This window comes from Equus asinus, chromosome 10 (genome assembly GCF_041296235.1).
Source record: "Equus asinus isolate D_3611 breed Donkey chromosome 10, EquAss-T2T_v2, whole genome shotgun sequence".
Classification (NCBI taxonomy): Eukaryota; Metazoa; Chordata; class Mammalia; order Perissodactyla; family Equidae; genus Equus; species Equus asinus.
In genome coordinates, this window is record NC_091799.1 from 102,004,119 (window position 1) to 102,026,580 (window position 22,462).

Here is a 22,462-nt window from a genome sequence, read left to right on the forward strand (position 1 = left end):
CTGAATATCAGTCACATGTCCTGTGAGTATCTAGTTGTGGTTCTCTGTCACTAGCATTGTCATTTTCTACCCTGCCAATTGATGAAATGTACTCAAAGAGCATTGTGCAAGGGTGTAGCATTGCCACATTTCTACAAATGAATCTTTTGAGGTCTGTGTGTAGAGAGCACATAGAATCTCTCCATTGTATTTCTTTTAGTATATTTGATCATATTCAACCAACATGGTATATGAAATTTTCTTCCTACTGCATGTTTAATTCTATCATAGCATGGGATATTAAACTGGTGTTTATACATAATAGTTTAATTATCTTTTCTAATACATCCTTATTAGTATGTGTGTATGCAGGCAATTTGGTAATTTCTTGTAGCCAAGTTTGGTCTATTGCTAAAGCCAAATATTTGCCTTTATATCGCACAAGATTTTGATCTACTGGGTAAGGATCAGTGGTAGTGTTGATATGCACAAGAAATGTAGCTGTGCTGGAACTGGGTGCATATAAGCTTTTTCCCATTAAACATAAGATAATAAGCAATTTAAGCAACATACAATGCCTAGGGATGCCAAATGGGTGGGTAACTAGTCTCCAAATTCTGAAATGAGCAAGAGCAGCAAGATGGCCTAGTATTTGAGTGGCCATAATATTTGAAATGGGTCTTGGCTGTGGGCACCCAAGCGCCCATTCTGTATATTGTGCAGCTGCTCTAGTGCAATAGTATGCTAAAACACTTAGTAGATCCGAATCAAATGTGGGTTGTTTTTAGTCAGTCCTTAAAATGTATCAGTGCTGATCCTACTTCACAAAGGGAAGGGAAGGGAAGAGTACAAAAGCCAGTACCTGGTTGTATTGGTATACGTGATGGGGTATAATACTAAGAGTCAGTTAGAAGATCAGGTCAATCTTCACCCTCCGAGCCTGTGTCTAATGGGGGGTGTTCTTCAGGATCCTCGTTGAGGCTTGTGGAGATTGAAGTGGAGGTTTCTACTGCTTCCTTGGCTTCCCTCAGTATTTGCTTTCTTCGCTGACTGAAGGTTCCTCAGCCAGTAGATGGTGCTGATGGTGAAAGATGGGGTGGAGAGGATGGGCTTGGTGATGCAGGTGAGTCCTCAAATGCAATAAGGTGACAGGATGGTGTTCTGTGGAGGAAGTAGAGGATGTCACAGACTGTGGAGTTGTCTCTGGACCAGAGGTGGCATTCCATTTTGGAATGGTGGCACAACTGCTATTTCTGGAGCTGTTGGAGGAACATGCATAGCTGCATGAGTATGATATCCCATAATGAACAACGAGCAAAATAGTATGGCCAGTAGGTAGCATGCCACACTGACCCACTTAGCCATATTTATAGGGTTCAAGATGCAGAGCAGATTCATGCCTGCAAAATAAAAATAGTGTACTATAAATTTCTACTTCTTCCTTGTTGTTCTTGCTACTCAAGAAAATCTATAGCTGTTATGGTCATTACTGCCAATACCACCTTGAGCATAATCACCTTGCATCATGATAGGCTAAGTATTAGGCATCTGATACAAAAATGTGTCTACTATTAAGTGCACTTAAAGTGCATCATCATATAAAGAGTAAATATCTTTTTAGCACCAGCATCCCGTGCTGATACAATTGAAGATGATGCTATTCATGCTGGAAAATTTTATAGAGGCATATTGTTTTCTTTAATTTGCTATGTCTTTTTAATTTGCTTTTTCAATTTTGTTTTAATTTCATATGTCTTTTTAATTTTTTTTTTAATTTGATACATCTTTTCCTTCGGTCACCCAGTAGGTTTTATTAACGGCAGATACTATAGTTTCCCTTGTACTATATATATCATTATGTTTTTAAATTAATATTTCTTTTAATTTAGATTCGAGGGTGTTGATAGTGCTAATTCTTATCTTTGTGGGTGCCTGCAATATTAGTTCAATAGGAGTTTTCCATTCCTTTTACATCTATGGTTTAGACATGTTGCTGTTTCCCAGACGGCTTTAGTCCAAGCTTTCATATCTGGATTGTTAGTAAGCAACCTAAGCTTTTGCCTGAGCAAGCAATTATACCTTCCAATTGATCCAGAGGCAGCTGGGCTGTGGGATAACTGGAAGTTCCCTATTATGCCCTGGTTTTTGGCCCAATCTTGAGTTAGCTTTCCTATAAAATGGGTGCCCTGGTCTGATTCTATGATCGTTGGGATACTGTAGCAAGCAATCCAAATTCCAGTGCTCTGAGAGAGAATTTTTGATCACTTTTCTTGAAGGATAGGGTAATCCCATTCCTGAGCATATGCCCACAATGGTGCATGCAGTTTATTCGCTGATAGAAGCAAGGGTCCTATATAATCAATTTGTATTATTTGCAGGGTTCTGTCAGCTTTAACCTTATCTGGAATATTCATTAATGACCCTCAAGCTTTAAACTTTTGACAATTCTCACATCTCAAGTTGAAATTGGAGGTATTTGGTAGGTATATACATGTTTCTTTTCTCTAACCATGTTCTAGTGCTGTGTATGGTAGCATGACATGTTTTGTGATGTGCCCATGCAATGATCTTATCGACTGGCATATCTATGTGTTCAGGTTTTACATTCCATTGTCCTTCTCGTTTATGTATCATTGTGCTTTGAATTGGTTTCCTCCTTAGCCATGAATCATTGTGCTTCTTGAGAAAGGATCTTAGAAATCCTCATTAGTTTTCCTATTGAGTTTGTCTACAGGGTTATTAGTTATTTCAGAGTTGTCCTTCCGATGTGCAGAGACGTGATAAAGATGGAGATGTCAGCCAGTGCTATTTTCTGCCATGTTTTTACCCCTTATGTTCTTATTTCCTATTTTCCAGTCATTTTCCTGCCACATTCCTGAACAAGAACTAGTCCATTAGCTACAGCTCACGAGTCTGAAAAAAGATATACCTCATTTTGAGTTTCCTTAACAGATTGTTCAAGTGCCAATTTTATGGCTATTAGTTCAGTGTATTGTGCTGATTCTCCTGAGCCTGGTTCTGTCACGGTTACACTGTCACTAGCCCTCAAGGCTGTGGCCTGTCAGCATGGGATGGTGTCATGGAGGCTGACCCATCTGTAAACCACGCACTGTTGAGTGCTGTGGACCATGGTGGTCCCTGCTGTCCAAGTGCTTGAGCTTGGATAGGCTCACTCCTGAGAAATTCTGGCAAGTCCACTACTGGCATTGCTCAGATTTCCTCAGTTAATGCAGATGGTCAACCATCCATTCGTATGGTCCGCTAGGAAATATACCATTTCCATGTTAGGACTTTACAGTCAGGGGTAGTCCCCCTGTCAGAAGTCTGTTTCACCCACTCCAGAATAGGCTGTAAGAGTTTAAGCATAATTGGTTTACTTTCTGTTAATGGTTCTGTATTTTGTAGTACCTCAAAGAGTATCCAAGTGAGCTTTTCAATTGGTTGGCATCTATTCTCGAACCATGGGAACTTCTTCGTCCAAAACTCAACTGGGTAAAATTTGGGGTTCTAGTGTTTTAGTCCTTGTGACTACAGGCACTCTAGTTTATATTTAGTCTTCATTAGCTGGTGCCAAAGCGTTAAAAGTTCTTACAGCATTTTTCAAATAAGTAGACTGCCTCTTGAGTCTCTGTCCATCTCAATTTCCTACTCTTCCTAGCTATTTCATAGATGGGTTTCAATATTATCCCTGTGTGGTATGTACTGTTTTCCAATATTCAAACAGTCCTATCAGTTTCTGAGATTCTTCTTTTGTGGTAGGAGTTGGTATGCAATCTATCTTGTTTACGACTAGGTCTGCTATTTTCCTACCTTCAGAGGACCAAATTATGCCTAGAAATTTTCTTGCAGTTTGGGGTCCTTGGACTTAGTACATGAGTTGGTTGTCCCTCCTGAGCGTATGGAATTCAGTGAACTCTATCTTGACCCTAGCCTGTTCTAAGTTATCACCATAAATAAGGATGTCATTAATATAAGAAATAATGGTTTGTGTGTTTTGTGTTTTCCTGAAAGGCTTGTGTGTCTTGTGTTACTAGGTTGTGTGCTGCCACTGGGTTGGTAAGATACCCTTGTGATAACTTAGTAAACTGATACTGTCTACCTTCCCATGTTAATACAGTCATGGGTTGCCTCTTCTCATCAAATGGAACAGCAAAGAACAGCTCAGATAAATCCATTACTGTATAACTTCTGGATCCAGTGGTGATATTGTTTATGATCGTGCCTGTATCTGGGAGTGCTCCCTCAATTTTTGGAGAGTGTTTAAATCCTATAATTACTATAAATTTATATGATCCATCTGGCTTTTTAACAGGCCAGACTGGGTTATCATATGGTGAAAATAGTAAGCACAATAATTTGTTTCTTTAGGAGTTCCTGAATTTTTTCCTTGAGTATGTCCTCCCTTAAGATTGCATTGGGGTATATTTATTATTTCAGATGGGACAGGCAGCTTAATTGCAGTTCATTTTGCCATAGCCAAATTAGTTTTAGGAATTGTTATATCCTTGTTATATGGTGTCCTATTACATCCATTCCAAGAATGTTTTCTAAATTAGGACCTACAGGCATTTAGCCTTAATGGGTGATCTAACACCAATTGTTAGGAATCTATGTACCCACGTATTAGTTTTCCTCTTAATCTTTCAGTGAGTCCCTTTTTATTGTTAAAGTATTCTAAATTAGTAGAATATCCTTCTATCATTGTCACTGAGACCCTGTATCTAATAACATAGTACTATATGTAGGGTTACAAATGGGGTTTCTATTTACATGGCCCCTGCAACAAATGATGGTCGCATGGGCCATGAGATGGAGAATGCTGAATCCCTATAGGGGGTTCATTGGGTTTTCTCTCCTTCCCCTATCAGTGGCTTGTTTATTAATGGAATTGGGTTTAATAAAGGAGCTATTATTTACAGTAAATGCATTAGTGGACCTATTTTCCGTAGGTGTATTTCCTTTAAAAGGTAGATTACTTCCATTTGTCTGACACTATAAGTAGTTTCTGGGGTTTCTACTGAGTTTCTGTTTTTATAATTTGGATTAAAGGGTGGTGACCCAAATAGTTTAGGTGGCCAAAGGGGCCTCATAGATTTAGGTCTATATGGTTTATTTTGATTGGATCTGTTTACATAAGGCGTACGCCTGTTTTGTCTCTATATATTAGTGTTAAAGCTATTGATTTGATCTTGACTTTGCTCCTCCTCAGCTGTTCTCAGCAAGCCAATCAGCTCTGCTGTGTTCCTGGTGCCTGAAAATACTGTAAATAATGATGTTCTGTCCTGTGGTGATACAGCTTTTAGGAGGACTTTTTCAATTTGTTTGGTTGTTTCTGGTTGTAGCAGTGGATGCAGCCTTCAGGATGACTTTTTAAATTTGTTTGGTTGTTTCTGGTTGTAGCAGTGAAGGCGTCTGTCTCCGGCATAAATTATAGTCAATAGTCCTAATTTCATTATTATATTAGTAGCTTCCTTTGCTGTTTTCCATGGAGATTTTTTTTTTAAAGATTTTATTTTTTTCCTTTTTCTCCCCAAAACCCCCTGGTACATAGTTGTATATTCTTAGTTGTGGGTCCTTCTAGTTGTGGCATGTGGGATGCCGCCTCAGTGTGGCTCGAGGAGCGGTGCCATGTCTGCGCCCAGGATTCGAACCGACACAACACTGGGCCGCCTGCAGCGCAGCTCGTGAACTTAACCACTCAGCCACGGGACCAGCCCCTCCATGGAGATGTTTTAAAGGATAATATATTAGGTAGGCCATCTTAATCTCCAGGTTGCTGCTCCCCAAACAAAGATCTTTGTAAACTAGTATTATGTTCTCCAAATGCTCAAAAGTGTTGATTAAATTAAGCATCAGTGGTAATGGGTTCAAGTTGTACAAGCTCTGCTCCTATGAGATTCAGGCTGTGTCCTCCTCTGGACCATAAATCTAATATCCACCGGGTTCTGTGTCCCAATCAGTTTGTTGGAATTTCATTCTAATTTTTGTAATTTCTTGTCTAGTATAAGCTCTCCCTTTAATAACTCTGATTAGTTCCATATTATCATTTGTTGTAGTTTTGTCTATTTACATGGGTCTAGCTTCTAGTAGGTTAAAGTTACTGGGGTCAAAAGGGTAATAAAAATCATAGTGCTCAGGGCGTAGACTTTTGCCCTTAGGAGCAAAAGGGTCTGAGTTTCTTCCTACTCTGGAGATCACTGTTTGTGCTAGCACTTTTCCTTTCTGCCTGTCAACATCTATGTTAGTAATGTTCCTAATAAGAGTGCTGGAATTTCTTCCTTATTGCTCTTTTTAATATAGGATATAACTCACTGCGTTGGGTGATCAGGCCGACCTGGAGTTTCCTTAATTTCAACTTTTGTCTGGACTAAGTCTTCAAGAGGTCTCCAGGGGTCCTCAGAAGTTAATATATAATCCATTCCACCCCTAAAGCAGCTCTCGAGTAATGCTGGTATGGTTAATGAGCAAGGCATGTTTGCTACGTCCTTCTGCCTTCCACAATTGTGCTCAAAGTATGTTTTATTATAGACGCTTAATAGAGCATTCCAAATGGTTTATAACACAGTAAAGTAGCAGTAATTATGTAGTAATTATTATGGCCAATGTTAGTATCTGAACAGCTCCATCAGTTTGTCCATTCACAGCTTATTTATAATTTTAGCAGGATGCCATAGATGGTTAAGTAGTACATTAAGTTTAAAATTTGTCAATCCAGTAATGGGCTTTACTAGAATTTGGTAAGTTATAAATTTAACATAATTTATGAATCTACATTTCAAATTTGTAATAGAGTATGACATATCCCACAGCACCGACCAATTTTAATTATTATTACTTTTGGGTCAGTTTTGCCAACTATGCCAATTGTTTCATTTTGGGGGCAAAATTATGCTCAGAGACTGAGACTATTCTTGCCAACAGTTTATTGAACACAGGTTCACTGTGGGACTTATAATAGTTTCACAAGCCAACAGCAGACAGGACAATGTCTCTTAACAAGCCAACAAAGACGTAACTAACATAACATACCATGCTCCGAACCAATGACAGATTAATCATACTATTGTTCCAGGGCATGTTGCTAGGGAATGACAGCACTGGTGTTGGTGGGCAGACTAATCTCCTTCATGGAGCCACTGTGCGGTTGGTTTGTCACTACTACCGATGAGGGAGTCGCCTTTACCATCATAGGAGCTAATGCCCCAAGGTCTTTGGAGAGTTTATTTAGGTCAGAAAAGTGGTGTCTTGCCCAGACCAAAACTCTGGAATAATCCTCACTAACTCTTGGTATTTATAGTCTAAACATCCCCTTGCCACAGTTGGGGCAATGCCCATAGCCAAGAACATATGGAGACACGTTCTTACTGATCAGCCCTCAGCGAGGCCCCTCAGCAGCTGGGCTACTGAGTTCTTATCACAGACAACAGATGAGATGACATCCTGACACAACTCACTTCATTCTTATATCAAAACAACTTTTGTTTTGTCTTCATTATAAACAAGTGGATTAAGACAACTTCACTTAAGTCATAAACAAGTGGATCAGGAAACATATTAAATCAATACACAACAATTAATATATTATTTCTTACACCTATTAATAAGTTATATACTGCGTGTAATTGTCTTCACTTCAGGACGAAATGAAGTAAGCCTATTTTGAATACCAACAGGCTTAGAAAACATTCATAAACCCTTGTGTTTAAGTAGCACAAACTCTCAGGGAACCTCCTCCCCCAGGCAGCACAGCAGAGCAGAGTGGAACTAATTTGCCTTCCACCTTCTTCCATAACCAGCACTGTGTGCTCAGACAAGTTACTTCATTTTGTTATGCACTAGTCTCTTTGCCTGTAATACAGGCATCATACCCATCCCACTATTTTAAAGGTTGTTTTATGTAATCAATGTGAGAAAATGCATTTATTATCAAGCATGTGTGTATGTTTCACAGGTTACTTCACACATGCCCTGAAATTGTATACATAAAAAGTTTGAAATTTGACAATGTTAACCTCATCAACCAAAACCAATGTTAGAAATGAATATTAAAAAATACCAAAATAAAATTTCAAAATACACTTTACACTTTCAGGCTCCAAAACATGAACTTTATAAGCACTTTCAAATATTAGCAGAAATACAGCTTTGATAATAATCTTTTGAGGAAGTTTTATTAATACATAATCAGGTATGCTGTACATGTGCACTTAAATCTAACAAGCCAAAAATTCAGTATATTACGAAAGGGATACCTCCTAAGAATTCTAAATTATTTGTACATCATCAAAATAATTTTGGCAGCATAAATTCACAAGAGTTAAATATCCACCTGATCAACCCTAGTATCTAGACAGAGCTCAGCGATATTGTGGGTTTGGTTCCAGACTACTGCAATAAAGTGAGTATCGCAATAAAGCAAGTTGCACAAATATTGTTTGGTTTCCCAGCACATATAAGTTATGCTTACAGTATATTGTAGTCTGTAAGTGTGCAATATAGCATTATGTCTAAAAAAAAAAAGTACATACCTTAATTAAAAAATACTTTATTGCTAAAAAATGCTAACCATCATCTGCGCCTTCAGCAAGTCGTAATCTTTTTGCTGGTGGAGGGTCTTGCCTCGATGTTGATGGCTGCTGACTGATAAGCGTGGTGGCTGCTGAAAGTTGAGGTGGCTGCTGCAATTTCTTAAAATAAGACAGCAAAGAAGTTTGTCGCCGCATTGACTGATTCTTCCTCTCAGAAACGATTTTTCTGTAGCATGCAATGCTGTTTGATAGCATTTTACCCACAGCAGAACTTCTTTCGAAATCGGAGTCAATTCTCTCAAACCCTGCCGCCGCTTTATCAACTAAGTTTATGTAATATTCTAAATCCTTTGTCGTCATTTCAACAATCTTCACAGCATCTTCACCAGGAGCAGATTTCATCTCAAGAAGCCACTTTCTTTGCTCATCCACAAGAAGCAACTCCTTATCCGCTAACGTTTTATTGTGAGATTGTAGCAACTCAGCCACATCTGCAGGATAACTCGCTGCAGCTTCTGTATCAGCACTTGCTGCTTCACCTCGCACTCTCATGTTACGGAGTCGGCTTCTTTCCTTAAACCTCATGAACCAACCTCTGCTGGCTTCAAACTTCTGTTCTGCGACTTCCTTACCTCTCTCAGCCTTCATAGAATTGAAGAGAGTTAGGGCCTTGCTCTGGATTAGGCTTTGGCTTAAGGGAATGTTGTGGCTGGTTTGATCTTCTATCCAGACCACTAAAACTTTCTCCATATCAGCAATAAGGCTGTTTCGCTTTCTTATCATTCGTGTGTTCACTGGAGTAGCACTTTTAATTTCCTTCAAGAATTTTTCCTTTGCATTCACAACTTGGCTGACTGTTTGGCGCAAGAGGCCTAGCCTTCTGCCTATCTCAGCTTTCGACATGCCTTCCTCACTAAGCTTAATCATTTCCAGCTTTTGATTTAAAGTGAGAGATGTGCGACTCTTCCTTTCACTGGAACACTTAGAGGCCATTGCAGGGTTATTAATTGGCCTAATTTCAAAACTGTTGCTCAGGAAACAGGGAGGCCCAAGGAGAGGGAGAGACAGGAGAACAGTCAGTGGAGCAGCCAGCACACACAACATTTACCCATTAAGTTTGCCGTGTTATATGGATGTGGTTCCTGGTACCCACAAACAATTACAATAGTAACATTAAAGATCACTCATCACCATAATAAATATAATAATAATGAAAAGTTTGAAATATTGCAAGAATTACCAAAAATGTGACATAGAGACATGAAGTGAGCAAATGCTGTTGGAAAAATGGTGTAGACAGACTTGCTCAACGCAGGGTTGCCACAAACCTTCAATTTGTAAAAAATGCAGTATCTGTGAAGTGCAATAAAGTGAGGCGCAATAAAACGAGGTATGCCTGTGTATCGTATCAGGAAGCCTTTGCATATAGATACAGACACAGATTTCTGCAAACTGGTCAAGAACTCTGCAAAGTTCTCCAGGATGCAAAGGCATCTCCAGGAGGTACTGATGGAGTGAGGGCTGCCTCTCAGCTCAGCAAGCTACCTACGAGCAACAGGGCAGTTTGGGGAGGGTCATAGGCACAAGAAGGGAGGTGATGGCAGATGGCGAATTATGTAATATCAGGAGGGTTTCTTTTTCACTGTTAAGTGCTTACCCACCCAACTCCATACCAATACACCCTCCAGGAAATGTTAAAAGAAAAAGTCTTAGCTTCAGAGGAATAGTGTTTCAGAGTCTTCAGCCAAAAAGGTCTTCTTCTCGTCCTTTAATTTCTAGTTTTGTAACCTAACATCCTGAAGATACTATTTCTCTTTGCTTTAAGTAGTCAACATTTTCAATGTATCTAGTTTTTCAGCTCTGACTATCCATCACTTAAATGCTTGGCTATTTATCATCTCTAGAAAAGAAAAAAAGAAACATTACTATTTTAGGATGCATGGATTTTTACAACAAAGCTCTGACCAAATCCTCCTTAATTCACTAAACTCCCTTGTTCTGACTCCAAGATCACCACTTTCCATGTTTTCTTTGGAAAACAGATCTGTCTCCTAACTGATGACCCCACTCACCCTCCCCACTTACCCTTAGGCCTGCAGTCACAGAGATGGTTCTAAAACGCAAAGCTGATGCTGTTCCTCTAGTACTTAAAGTCTTTCAAAAGCTTCCTATTGGGGCCAGCCTGGTGGTCCAGCAGTTAAGTTCGCAGGTTCCGCTTTGGCGGCCCGGGGTTCACTGTTTCGGATCCCAGGTGAGGACCTATGCACCACTTGTCAAGCCATACTGTGGCAGGTGTCCCACATAACAGAGGAAGATAAGCATAGATGTTAGCTCAGGGCTAGTCTTCCTCAAAAAAATAAATTAAAAAAAAAAGCTTCCTACTTACTGCCCACAGGGTGAAAGTAAATTCTTTAATAAGAGTCTAAGGGATTCCAGGACCTGGGTCCTGTTAACCTGTCAGCTCATCTTTGTCTCTCGTCTCTCAAGGCACACTTTGGGACATATCCTCAAAGCGCCAAGCTCTTTTTTACACCTCTAAGCCTTTTTTCACTCTTGCCCCTCAGCTTGGAACATCTCCCAGCCTCAGCCATTTAGCCTGGCTTTAGCTCTCAGCTTGGACACATCTCAAAGAAAAGCCATTAGCTATTACCTTTACACACACACTTTCACATTAAAAAAGAGCCGATATAGCTTACAGGTAAACCAGACTGCATGGATACAAATCCTGGCTTTGCCACTTAAGGGCTGTGAGACCTCTGGTGGCACATTACCCTGTATGCCTCAGTTTCTTCATCTGTAAGTGGCAATAATAACTAGTCACTAATGGTGTAAAAATTAAATGAGTTAAATTATGCTTACTATATAACATGTGCTATGTAAATGTTGCTATTATTACCAACAGACATTTTGAGCACTCACTGTGTGCTGGCCCCTTTCTGGTGCTTTTATATGTCTTAAGTCATCTAACTTAAGACATGGTGAAGTGCCCCTCCTGTGCGCTCTGGCAGCCCCATACAAAACACTTACTATCTAAGTGCTTCTGTGACTTTCCCAATAGGTAGTAAACTCCCTGAGGGTAGGGCAGGTATCACATTTATCCCTGTATCTCCCCACATCCTAAGGGTGCCTCACATTTGTACGCAATGAATAAATGGATTTGATTTCAGCCTGGCACCTCTCACCAAATACTCTGAAGAAGTTCTTTGTATTGTTCACCTTCTCCTCAGCCCCTCTGAGGTTCTATCCCTGCTCCACTGAAACTGGCCTTCTCAAGGTCACCAGTGCCTCCCCGTTGCCAAATCCAATGTCTTGGCAGCATGCAACCCACCTGACCACTCTCCTCCTTCTGAGGCATGCTTCTCGTAGATTCCACGTTGTAGGAGTACTAGTGGGATGAGTTTTGAAGTAGCATGGTTGATAATCTAGTGGCTCACGTCTTGTGGGATAAAAGCCTATTGCAGCCTGAACTGTCTGAAACAGTATAACATGGAGGTCTAAAGAGAAATAGCTCAACTTAGACCATGAAACTGCTACAGGTCCTATGTAGTCCTGGGCAGTAACTTTTGCAGAGGCTTGACGGGCCCATAGTGTAGGGGGCCACCAGACCACCACAGTAGTCCATGTACATCTACTTTCAAACCTGAATTTACTACCATTCTCTCTCTCCTTCAGAGCATTTTAACACTAACTCCTTCAGCAATAACCTTGTAAATTCATAAACAATACTAGCTCCCACTCTGATGATCCCTAATGGGCCAGTATCTTATTAATGCCACCTTATATCACATGCAAACTTAAGCATGGATTCAAAGTTACGTGATTAGCAAGAAAGAGGATGAGGCAAATTCCCTGTGCCAACTCACACCAACGGTCCTCAACCCAAAATCCTTATCAAATTAAGCCAGGGGGCTTGAGTCTCTCAGTAAAGTTACCGAATCAGACTCTCTAGGAAGGTAAGACTTAGACACAGACAGTCTGTAAAGACTCCCATGGAGATTCTGATGAGTTGCCCTAGTTAAGAACCAGGCATCAGATGAAGGTGTCTGTGATTCTACACTGGGCTAGGTGAGGGTGTTCCAAGGACTGGAAAAACAATTCCTCTCCAGGAATGGATATACAGGCATGCCTCAGAGATATTGCAGGTTTGATCCAGACCACCGCAACAAAGCAAATATCGCAACAAAGTCATACAAATGTTTTGGTTTCCCAGTACATATAAAAGTTACGTTTACAGTATACCGTAGTCTATTAAGTGGGCAATAGCGTTATGTCTAAAAAAACAACGTACACATCTTAACCAAAAAATACTTTATTGCTAAAAAAAGGCTAACTATCATCTGAGCCTTCAGCGAGTCATAATCTCTTTGCTGGTGGAAGTTCTTGTAAGAAATGTAATATCTGCAAAGAGCAATAAAACAAAGTGCCGTAAAACAAGGTGTGCCTGTAAACACAAAACCACATATGGCCATTCCTTCAAGAAAGGTTTAAAATTGCCATAGTTGTAGCATGTCTGTACAATGACGAGGAAACTTTGATTACTATAAGCTACACAGTATTGAAAATAGAAAAAATATATATTACACAGTAACAGACTTGCAAGATACCAAGTCCCTCAAATCTTTAAGACCGCAACAACATCCACACAAAAATACAAACAAAAAATTGTTTTAATAAAAATACTAGATTTATCTATCTCTTCTCTGAAATGCTTTTGGCCCTTCAAAGATTCTACAATATACTCTTACGTTAACAGGAAAATGTCCCTCATTTACTAAAAAAGACAGATAATATAGCACAAAAATTCTAGAGGAGGATGAATCTGTACCTACTCTACCAGAGATAGGTTAAATTAGCTTTTGGACTGGAGTTAATGGCATTAACTCCCAATGTACTTAAAAAAGAGAGAATATTCACAATTAAACTAGGGGTAATAGAGAAGTCAATCCCTAATTCAGAAAAACAGCAGTTCAAAGTCAGAATCTAGAGTCAGACTACATAGGTCAGAATCCCGAAATGTGCCATTTATGAGATGTGTAACTTTGAGCAAGCTACTAAACTGACCTGATTTTGGATTCTTTACCTCTAAAGTGGAGATAATAAGAATATCTATCCAAAAAATGCAATTAGACAGTGACTGAAAGACAGCAGCACTCACAAAAGGGGCTTTTTTGTTGTTGTTGCTCTTTTCAAGAACGAAAAAAATTCAATTACAATTGCATGTTTCTTGATGGATCTTTCATTCTAATGCCGAGCAAAGTACCCATAGTACACAAGTGACCTTGCCTATACTCTGAAAAAGAGTATATTATCATTGAAAAACATTTCAAAGACTCTCAAACATTTATGCTTTTCCACAGATCAAGAGTAAAATAAACTCACTCACAGAATTTTCATACTCATTACACTGTCCAAATCTAGGGGAACAGTCAGCAAAGATTTGTAAAGAGGGATTTAAACTGAAACTCAAACCATAATTTAGGCTTTTGGACTGGGACTAAGAGTTAAAATTAAGTTTATGCTCCTCTAGACAATTACACCCGACTAAAAGCAAATTAAGCCTTAAAAAAACGGAAAATAACCACGTTAGCCAACACATTAAAAAATAAATTCACTGAATATATCTAATTCAACTCTATTCTTAGGCATCAGACCAGCACCTGGCCAACAGCAGGTACATATTTCTTAAATGAATGAGTGACGTTAAATGTCAACACATATTTCTTAAATGCATAAATGACGCTCTAACTCCCAAAAATAATATAGAAAAGCCAATATACAATTAGGCATGACCCAGTATTTTGAAACTAATGATGACAACCTTTCTTATCACAGCTGACAATTACATCCCTTCTGGGAGCCACGCACAGCTGTGGGTGCTTCAGAGGACGAACCCCTTAGTCCCACCCCCACCTTACAAAGCAGGTACTGCGGCCCCACGTTTCCCAGAGGCGGTTCCCCGACACCTGCAGGGCCAAGGTCAGGGGGAGAAGTGCTGGGGCAGGACCCCCGTGCACGCTCCGAACACTCCCGCGTTTCCAGCCCCTTCCCGACACCCCACGCGTCCCCGCGCCCCGATGTGCCCTTTAACCCCGTCTACAAGAGTGTTTGGAACACACACGCCGACGGAGGAGGAGCCCACAGCGGCCTGAGAGACCGGCGCCGCCGGGGACCCGCTCCGGGAGGCCCCGCCCGAGTGCCCGGCGCACCCGCCCTCCGACCGCAGCCCCGCGGGGCCGGGCTCCTGACCGAGCCGCGCGCGCCCAGCCCCGGCCCGGGGAGGGACGCAGGAGCGCGGAGGCCGGTGCCCTCGCCGACCCTGGGCCGCTTCCCCTCCGGCCCGTCTCCCCTCGGGCCTGTGCTGGCCAGGCGGCCCAACGCCGGGAAAGCCGCAGCCGCGTCCTCACCTGCGGGTACCTGGCCGAGGATGCTCCCCGAGAACGCCAACTCCGCCAACCCTGCGCCCGCGCGCACGTCGGAGGGCGCGTGCTCGGTGTCGTGACCAATAGGAAGCTCGGGCCGTGGCCCCAGAGGGGAGCTGGGGCCAATCACAACACGCGTGGCATGTGGGCGGTGCCTGGGCGGCAGCCCTGTCCGCCGCATTCCTGGGACGGCGGCCGTCCCGCTTCCGGGCTTGAAGAGTGGCGTCGTCTGTTCCTCAGGCCCGGGCGTCCTCGCCCAGGAGGGCGAAGGCAGGTGCCAGTGGTGTCCGGTCCCTTCCTTCCAGCGAGGGGCGCGGCCGCTGGGGCTCCCTCCACGTGGAACTCTGCGTCGTGCTCCACATCCCCCAGCGGGCGTTTGGGCCTGGAAGGGCCGCTGTCTCTTCCCCACTCTTTGCCCATCTATTTTTGCTTTTCTTTCTGTCTCTTTTTCCTATTTACGAAGGCAGACCTCGTTCTACCTCGGACATGACCCCTAATTTCTACGGTACCTCAGAGGCCACCCCTGCCTTGACTTAGCCCAAATTTTCCCCAAAGAATTACAACGTGTCTGGCACGTTGTAACTGCTCGGAAGGTAGCATCATTATCAGGTACCAGGCCCTTTTCTAGGCTTTAGGGTATAGGGATCAAAATTCCCTGGTGTCCTGTCCTGCTGCTTATAATACACTGTGGACACTGACACGTTTTTAAGTTACGCTTTCGTAAGCACTGATAATTTTTGTTGAGTGAGGTATGCTCTCAAATGAGGATCTTTCCCAGTATTTAACCACACTTGTATTCTTTTTTAAATTTAGGTACTGTTCAAGGCAAAGTGAGAATGACATGGTTTCGATAACGTTACAGAGAAATCGTTTTCATTCTTCTGGTCTTGCCACATGTGGACCTCTGGCTGCTCTGAAAAATCAACCAATGAATCCTATTCGAAAGGCACACCTGTGTCAGTGGTTATTTTCTCTACACCCACAACATCTGTCAGGCTCAGGTTTTTCATCCCTGCTGTAAAAAGTTCAAGTCCAGAAAATGGAAATGAGCTTTTCTAGTTAGTGTGCTACTGTTTGCACAAGTACACGATTGGGATATAGTGAACAACAGAAGGAAGACGTGGATGAATAGATGTTTTACTATACATTAAAAAACAATCATTTCCTCAGAGGAACTGCCTGATATCCTGCAGCAGGAGTTTTGTGACAAATTTTTGAAATGGAAGAAAAAGAGCTACTACAGAGTAACATTTTTGGTGCATTGTCATCTCATTTTGAATCCTAAAATCTGTCAAATACTGGATTGGTGACTGTTTTGTAAGCTTTGCCTCTGTTGCTTGTGGATCCCTAAAGTAACTTGTTAATAAGCCTGATGACCAAATCCCAAAATTGTCTTAAAAGGACTCGTGGATATTCACAATCTTCGTACAGGAGAAAGTATGATTAAACTCCCAAGGTCTAGTAGTGCAGCACTGGGAATACAAGGTGAAAAATTGGAAGAATTTGCCACAAAAGATTTTATAGAATATTCTGGGCTGAAAAAATGGATATACAATCAACTTTTTAAAATAAGATAAATGTCTCAGTTGATAAGTTCTAACCTGAGTCCTAAATTAAAAAGCAAAGTGTGCAATGTCCCAGTGGTTCTTGATCAGGCACTCCCTCTGATTATAAACATGTGTAAATGTGCTATAAAGCAAGTCCCTCATTTTTTCTAATGAAGAACTACGCCTGACAGGGTCCTTCAGAAATGAAGAACTACACCCAACAGTGTAGTTCAGAAGCTTTCAGATAGTTTGGACACAAGAATCATTTCCTTACGAAGTCCAAGAGCAACATGTTGCTGTACTTGGTGAGCAGAGTCATGTGATACTCCGGTAGGAAACATTCCTTCAAAACCCATTTTGGATGCAATAGCAGGAAGTTGTTTTTCTCCCTTGCCAAACAAAAACTTTCACCCAGTCAGGTTTCTGAGTTAATCAAACCACTTGGAAAAGTCAGTTACTCACTACCAAGAGGAGTACTTTGTTTGGAAAACTAGAAAACTTATTTCCTCATTTCAATTCTTTTTTTGCCCGGGCATTATTGAAATTTCTTAATTCATATTTGCTGATCACATGCATCTATTTGACTTTTTGCTAAACATATTTATCCCTTATTTTCTTCATTAGGTGAGCTGGTTATAACTTCTAAGACTAGAAAAACATGTGAAATTTTGATGTTTGAGGGTCTAGGAAGTCTTTATGTTGAGCGATGTTTTGCCTCTTTTCCATAATGATTTAAGGAAGAGATCATGAAGAGGCACATTGCTTGAGGTATAAGAAAATGGTTTGGCAAACTAAACCATTTCATAGAAAGGGAATCTGGCAGCTTGTGGAAGGGCAGGCTCTTAACTGACCTAGTTGAAGAATTGCAGTATTCTCTTAGGGATGGTGGTGGTGATATTAACCTCAGTAACAGATGTTAGAATCTGGTGAAAGAGCAAATACCACTTTTTTTTTTTTTTTGAGAGGATTAGTTTATTTTTTCTTATCAACTCAAGTCTGCCCAAATATGTCAGATGGCTAGATCTCAGGTAAGGGGTGTGTTTAGTGATAATAAAAACAGACTATAATAATTTGGAGGTTTGTATGTATATTAATATAAATTTATAAAAATATGTGAGTTAATATGTATGATTATTGAAATATTCAGAAAGTTCTTTTCACTAGTACCAGAAGAATTTTCATATTATTGTGAAATATGAGGAAGGGCAGATAAAAAATACAAAGAAGGAGAAAGCAACTTGATTCAGTTAAGCTTTTTTTGTAGGGGTGGACTCAAGGGAAACTTCTGATTTTTAAGTCAAAAAAAGGAAGCAAATTTCATTTAGTCAAATATAGATGCTTTATTAACTATGTTCAGGTTGAGGGCAGTAGAGGAGAAGGCAAGACTGAGGGCTTATGAGTAGAAAAGGCTTTGGAGTTGGGAAAATTGAGTTCTAGTCCCTCCTTCATGAAATAGTTCTATTGAGAAAGAAAAAGAAAAGAAACTGCTATTAATTATGCACCTAACTTCTATCTATGTCAGACCCTGTATCAACTTTCATCACATCCCAGCCGTGTGACTTGTGACAAATTAATTTACTTCTCAAGCTTCAGTTTGCTTAGATGATAATGACAGGGTTGGGTGAGAATTAAGTGACAATACTTGTAAAGCACTTAGAACAGTGTCTGGCACAAAGAAAGTAAGTGCACTGTAAATATTAGTCATAATTTTTATTTTTATGTCTTATTTTCTATCGTATCATGCTTGTAACTCACCTTTTGGATTTGTTTCTTCATCAATAAAACCCAAGGCATAGGAAGTTAGGTTAGTTGATCTCTAAGAGCATTTACAAAATTTTGTGGTTCTTTAGTTAAAGAGAGTGAACAAGGCAAAGAGAATAAAATAAAGAGACTGAGTGGGAAAGAGACTGAATAGATCCTGGTTTGTAAATGTATCCAGTTAACATGCTGCTTATTTGGGGGCTAGGCTTCAAAGGATTTTAACTTCCGTTTGAAATCTTGTAATTAGTTGATTTCCAATTGTTCATATATCTGTATTATTTAAAAGAGATTTTCTTGACCTTGAGTCAAAGAAGGTTGTAGATATGTTTAGAAGATTTATGAACCTCCAGAAAGTGTACAGTATGTACTGTATGTGTTTTTTTCTGGAGAGAAGATCTGTCTACCATGAAGTTTTTAAAAGCGTCTGTGACTACCCCTTAAAACCTGAGAATTACTGATTTAAACCCTTCTACATATTCCATCCTATCCTCCTGCATTTCTTTCTTAGCATTTACGATGGGACAAAAATATCTTCATACTGTGACCAGTCAGAGAGTTCTGATCACACACCTCTTCCCCAGACCTCTTTGTCACCCATTTTCCAATTCTGTTCCTTTGAAGTTCATAATCACCCAGCCAATCTATTGGCCACTGCTTATGAGTCAGTATGGATGTGCGCTTCTGATCATCTCCACCTCCAGGAAAAATGAACAACTAGGGCATCGCTTGAAGTTTTGCCCACTGAAAGGGTTTCCCTTCATCACAGTCCTTCATGGTTCCTGAAAAATGGCGCTGCCGAAGGGTCCCCTAGAGTAGGGGTGTAGTGCTGTAGCTGTCTACTTTCAGGTGATGCCAGTATATTATGCAGAATTATCTATAAACTAGACTAGAATTTTTCTTCCTCCGTCAAGAAAGTCCCTATATAGCCATGTTCGGGTTGAGAGAAAAGAGGCAATGCCGCAGGAGAAGGAGCCATGCAAGTCTAAGTTGCTTGTGTTATCTTAATTTTACCTCCAGGTAAATCTCGTATGTAAAACTTCAACTGGATGATAGAGTGCTGCTATGCACACTCAACTTTATTACTTGGTGGCTTAGACGTCTCCCAGTTCTTCAAGGGCAGATCAGGTTGAATGGTTACCTAGTGGCTCATAGTCAGATGTTCTGTCTTTATTGGGGTGCAGTAGCGAGCCAGAAGCTATCAAAAGAGAACACATCTTCAGATGATGACTGAGCTTTGCTCCAAAATCCTGAAGGTTTGCAATGTGATTCTATGAAGAGTTGTCAAAGGCTTTGTACAGCATTTCCATCTGCTGCAACCACTTCAAGCAGTTTTGGATCTCCTGGGTTATCAGGCTCCAGTGGCAGATCAATTTGTACGGCAGCTTGGACCTATTACAGAGCATTGTTTTGATCTAGTCCTCATTCAAAACTGATAGGCTTTAGGTCTCTTATTAAATAAGCCAAAGCTGCACACTGCAAATCCGAAGAACCCTTCACCTTGGAAAATATATCTCAACATACCTCCAGAACATTGGACCCTAGACATTTTACCAGAATAGTAGGGCCTTGTGTTTTGAGGTGTTTATTTCCCATCTCTGGCATGTATGTATCTAGTCAAGGTATCTAGGATATCTGCTATTTTTTTGCTCACCAGATAAGATCAGCATGATATCATCAATGTAAAAGGCCAGCATAATATATCGTGGAATATAGAGGCTATCAAGACCCCTGTGAACTAGATTATTACATAAGGCTGGAGAGTTGATACAGTTTTGCTGATCTTGCCAGGTGAAAGCAAACTGCTTTTAGCATCCTTTATTAAAAGGCACAGCCATAAAAGCATTCACCACATTAATACCTTTTAACAAGGCATGTGTTCATTGCTTCAGTGAAAAAACCCACAACTGGATTGGCATCTGCAATTGGAGTTACCATATGATTAAGTTTATGGTACTCCATTGTCATTTTGCAAGATTCAACTGTCCTGTACAACCACTGCATCCTTTAGGTCCTTGGTGGAGGCCCTAAATTTCGCATTTCCTCCAAGAGTGTTACATTGCTTTTAGTTTATTATTTTGGAGGTAGAGCCAGTTCAACTTTAGCTTTCCTACTATAATAGTCCTCACTCCACAGATCAGGAACCAATATAGAAATACTACCAGAACTTGAGTATTTTTCTTCTAACTTTGCATTTGGGAATGGGAAAAACAACCATAGAATAAATTTGGGGACCCAGTAGGCTCACTGTGAAATGGAACTGAGCCAAAACTACATTAATCACATCTATAAACTCCTACTTTGACTAGTGGACCATAATGATATTAAGCATCCCCAGGAATGAGTATCACTTTAGAAGCAATGTCCAGTAATCTCTAGAAAGTGTAATTTCCCTTCCATAATGCACAGTCACTCTGGTAAATAGCTGCAGGTCCCTTTGGAGATGAGGAAGAGGAAGAGTTACAGGACTAGTTTCTAGCAGTGTTGCACAGTCCCTCCTCAAGATCAGGCCTCTGTTTCATTCGAAAGGCCCGAGGTCTGTGAACTGACTCGATTCTAGAACCAGTGGAGGGGCTGTGGACTCTATATTGTGGTGATTCAAGTGAAACATCTATTCACTAGACATAAAAAATAAGTTAAGAATTTAGTAGGCTTCCATTTTCCAAATCTTTCTCAAGTGCTTCCTTTGAACTCTAACTGAGCTACTCAAGTAATGGGATTCTGGGAAACGTAATTCACCACCTTAGCCAAGTTGAAACAGCACAGTCCAGCAAGAGATAAATAAGCGTGCATTTAATTACAGTTTAATGGGATGTGCCTACTCCCACAGCTTTGTGCAAAACACTGTGGTAGTACAGAAGAAGAATTTAGGACTCCAGGGGAATTAGACAAGGATGGTTAGTGAGTGATTTATGACCTGAATTTTAGAAGGAGGAAAGGTGATGGGGGCAAGAGGGGAACATTTCAGGCAGCGTTTCAGATATGACTCATTTGGCAAACTGCGAGTAGTTTACCACGACTGGAAGACGTGATTCAATGCATGCAGGGTGGTTACAGGAGATGAGGCTAGATGTGACTTTTTAAAAACAATCTTTAACCCAGAAATTGTGCCTGTGTTTTATAAAGATAATTTAGGCTTATAAATAAATTAGGCTGATAAAAATTAACCTACATTCATCAAAATAGAGACATACAATGAGAATTTAATTGTGTCCATTAAATTTGACCAATGGAAAATATGGAGGCAATAACAAATTGATTTTCTCCTATTTTACTTTATTTTTGAGGTACTAATAAGTATTAAAATAGCAAATAATCATACAAGAGAAGAAACTATCTTAAAATTGGGTACGCAGACTATGAATAATAATATGGAATACATATACTGCAAAAATAAGGTAGTATTATCATAACAAAACGTATAATTATACAAATTTATAGTCGTTATGGGTCAAATTGTGTCGCATAAAAATTCACATGTTGAAATCCTAGCCAGAGTACTTCAGAATGTAACCTTTGGAGATTATTTCCTTATGAAAAGGCAGACACACATTGGAGACAGACATGCATATAGACACCTTAAAATAAAAGCAGAGATCAGGATGACACTTCTACAAGCCAAGGAATGCCAAAGATTGTCAAGAATCACAAGGAGCTAGGAGAGAAGCATGGAAGAGATTCTTCTTCACAGCCCTCAGAAAGAACCAACCCTGCCAACATGTTGATCTTGGAAGCCTAGCTTCTAGAACTATGAGACAGTAAACTTCTGTCGCTTAAGACACCCAGTCTGTGATATGTTACAGCACCCCTGGGAAAGTAACTCAATAGTACTAATTGATTTTTTTAGATAAACATAATAAAGAAATATTGTAAAATTCCTGATTATTCAACTCATCTCAGAACTATTATTTGTAAACTGCTTTCTGTTTATTATTTTCAAATTAATATTCAGTTATTGGAAATTAATAATTATAATGATAGTAGCTAACTCTTATGGAACATTTATTATTTGCCAGGCACTGTTTCAAGTACTTTAAGTTTATTGATTCATAGATAATACTATTAGCCCCACTTTACAAAAGAACCCGGAAGCACAGGAAAGTAAGTTGCTTAAGTTCACATATATAGCAAGTGGTAGATCCGAGGCATAAACTCAAACAATTTGGTTCTGAAATTTCCTGAAGTTTTTGGTTCTAACCACAATGCCATATTACCTATTGGTGACATAACT

The 22,462-nt window shown here is 40.2% G+C and overlaps 1 protein-coding gene across 3 annotated transcripts; it reads right to left on the reverse strand.

The window, feature by feature from the left end:
• Positions 1–991: 991 nt before the first annotated feature.
• LOC106823016 (tigger transposable element-derived protein 1-like) lies at positions 992–15,046 on the reverse strand. 3 transcript variants are annotated; one of them, XM_014828460.3, is made up of 3 exons: positions 14,912–15,046; positions 8,508–10,407; positions 992–1,238 (listed from the first exon to the last, which is right to left on the reverse strand). In XM_014828460.3, exon 2 carries the CDS (start codon positions 9,609–9,611, stop codon positions 8,541–8,543), a length of 1,071 nt encoding a protein of 356 aa, XP_014683946.2. In that variant the 5' UTR covers positions 9,612–10,407; positions 14,912–15,046; the 3' UTR covers positions 992–1,238; positions 8,508–8,540. The 3 variants fall into 3 exon arrangements, with proteins under 3 accessions (XP_014683946.2, XP_070375980.1, XP_044635428.2); XM_070519879.1 differs by having other exon boundaries at positions 992–1,379; XM_044779493.2 differs by lacking the exon at positions 14,912–15,046 and adding an exon at positions 10,593–10,790.
• Between the last annotated feature and the right edge of the window lie 7,416 nt (positions 15,047–22,462).

Excerpts from the sequence above, each read along its gene's own strand:
- LOC106823016 (XM_014828460.3), bottom strand. The coding sequence starts at position 9,611 with ATGTTGTGTGTGCTGGCTGCTCCACTGACTGTTCTCCTGTCTCTCCCT.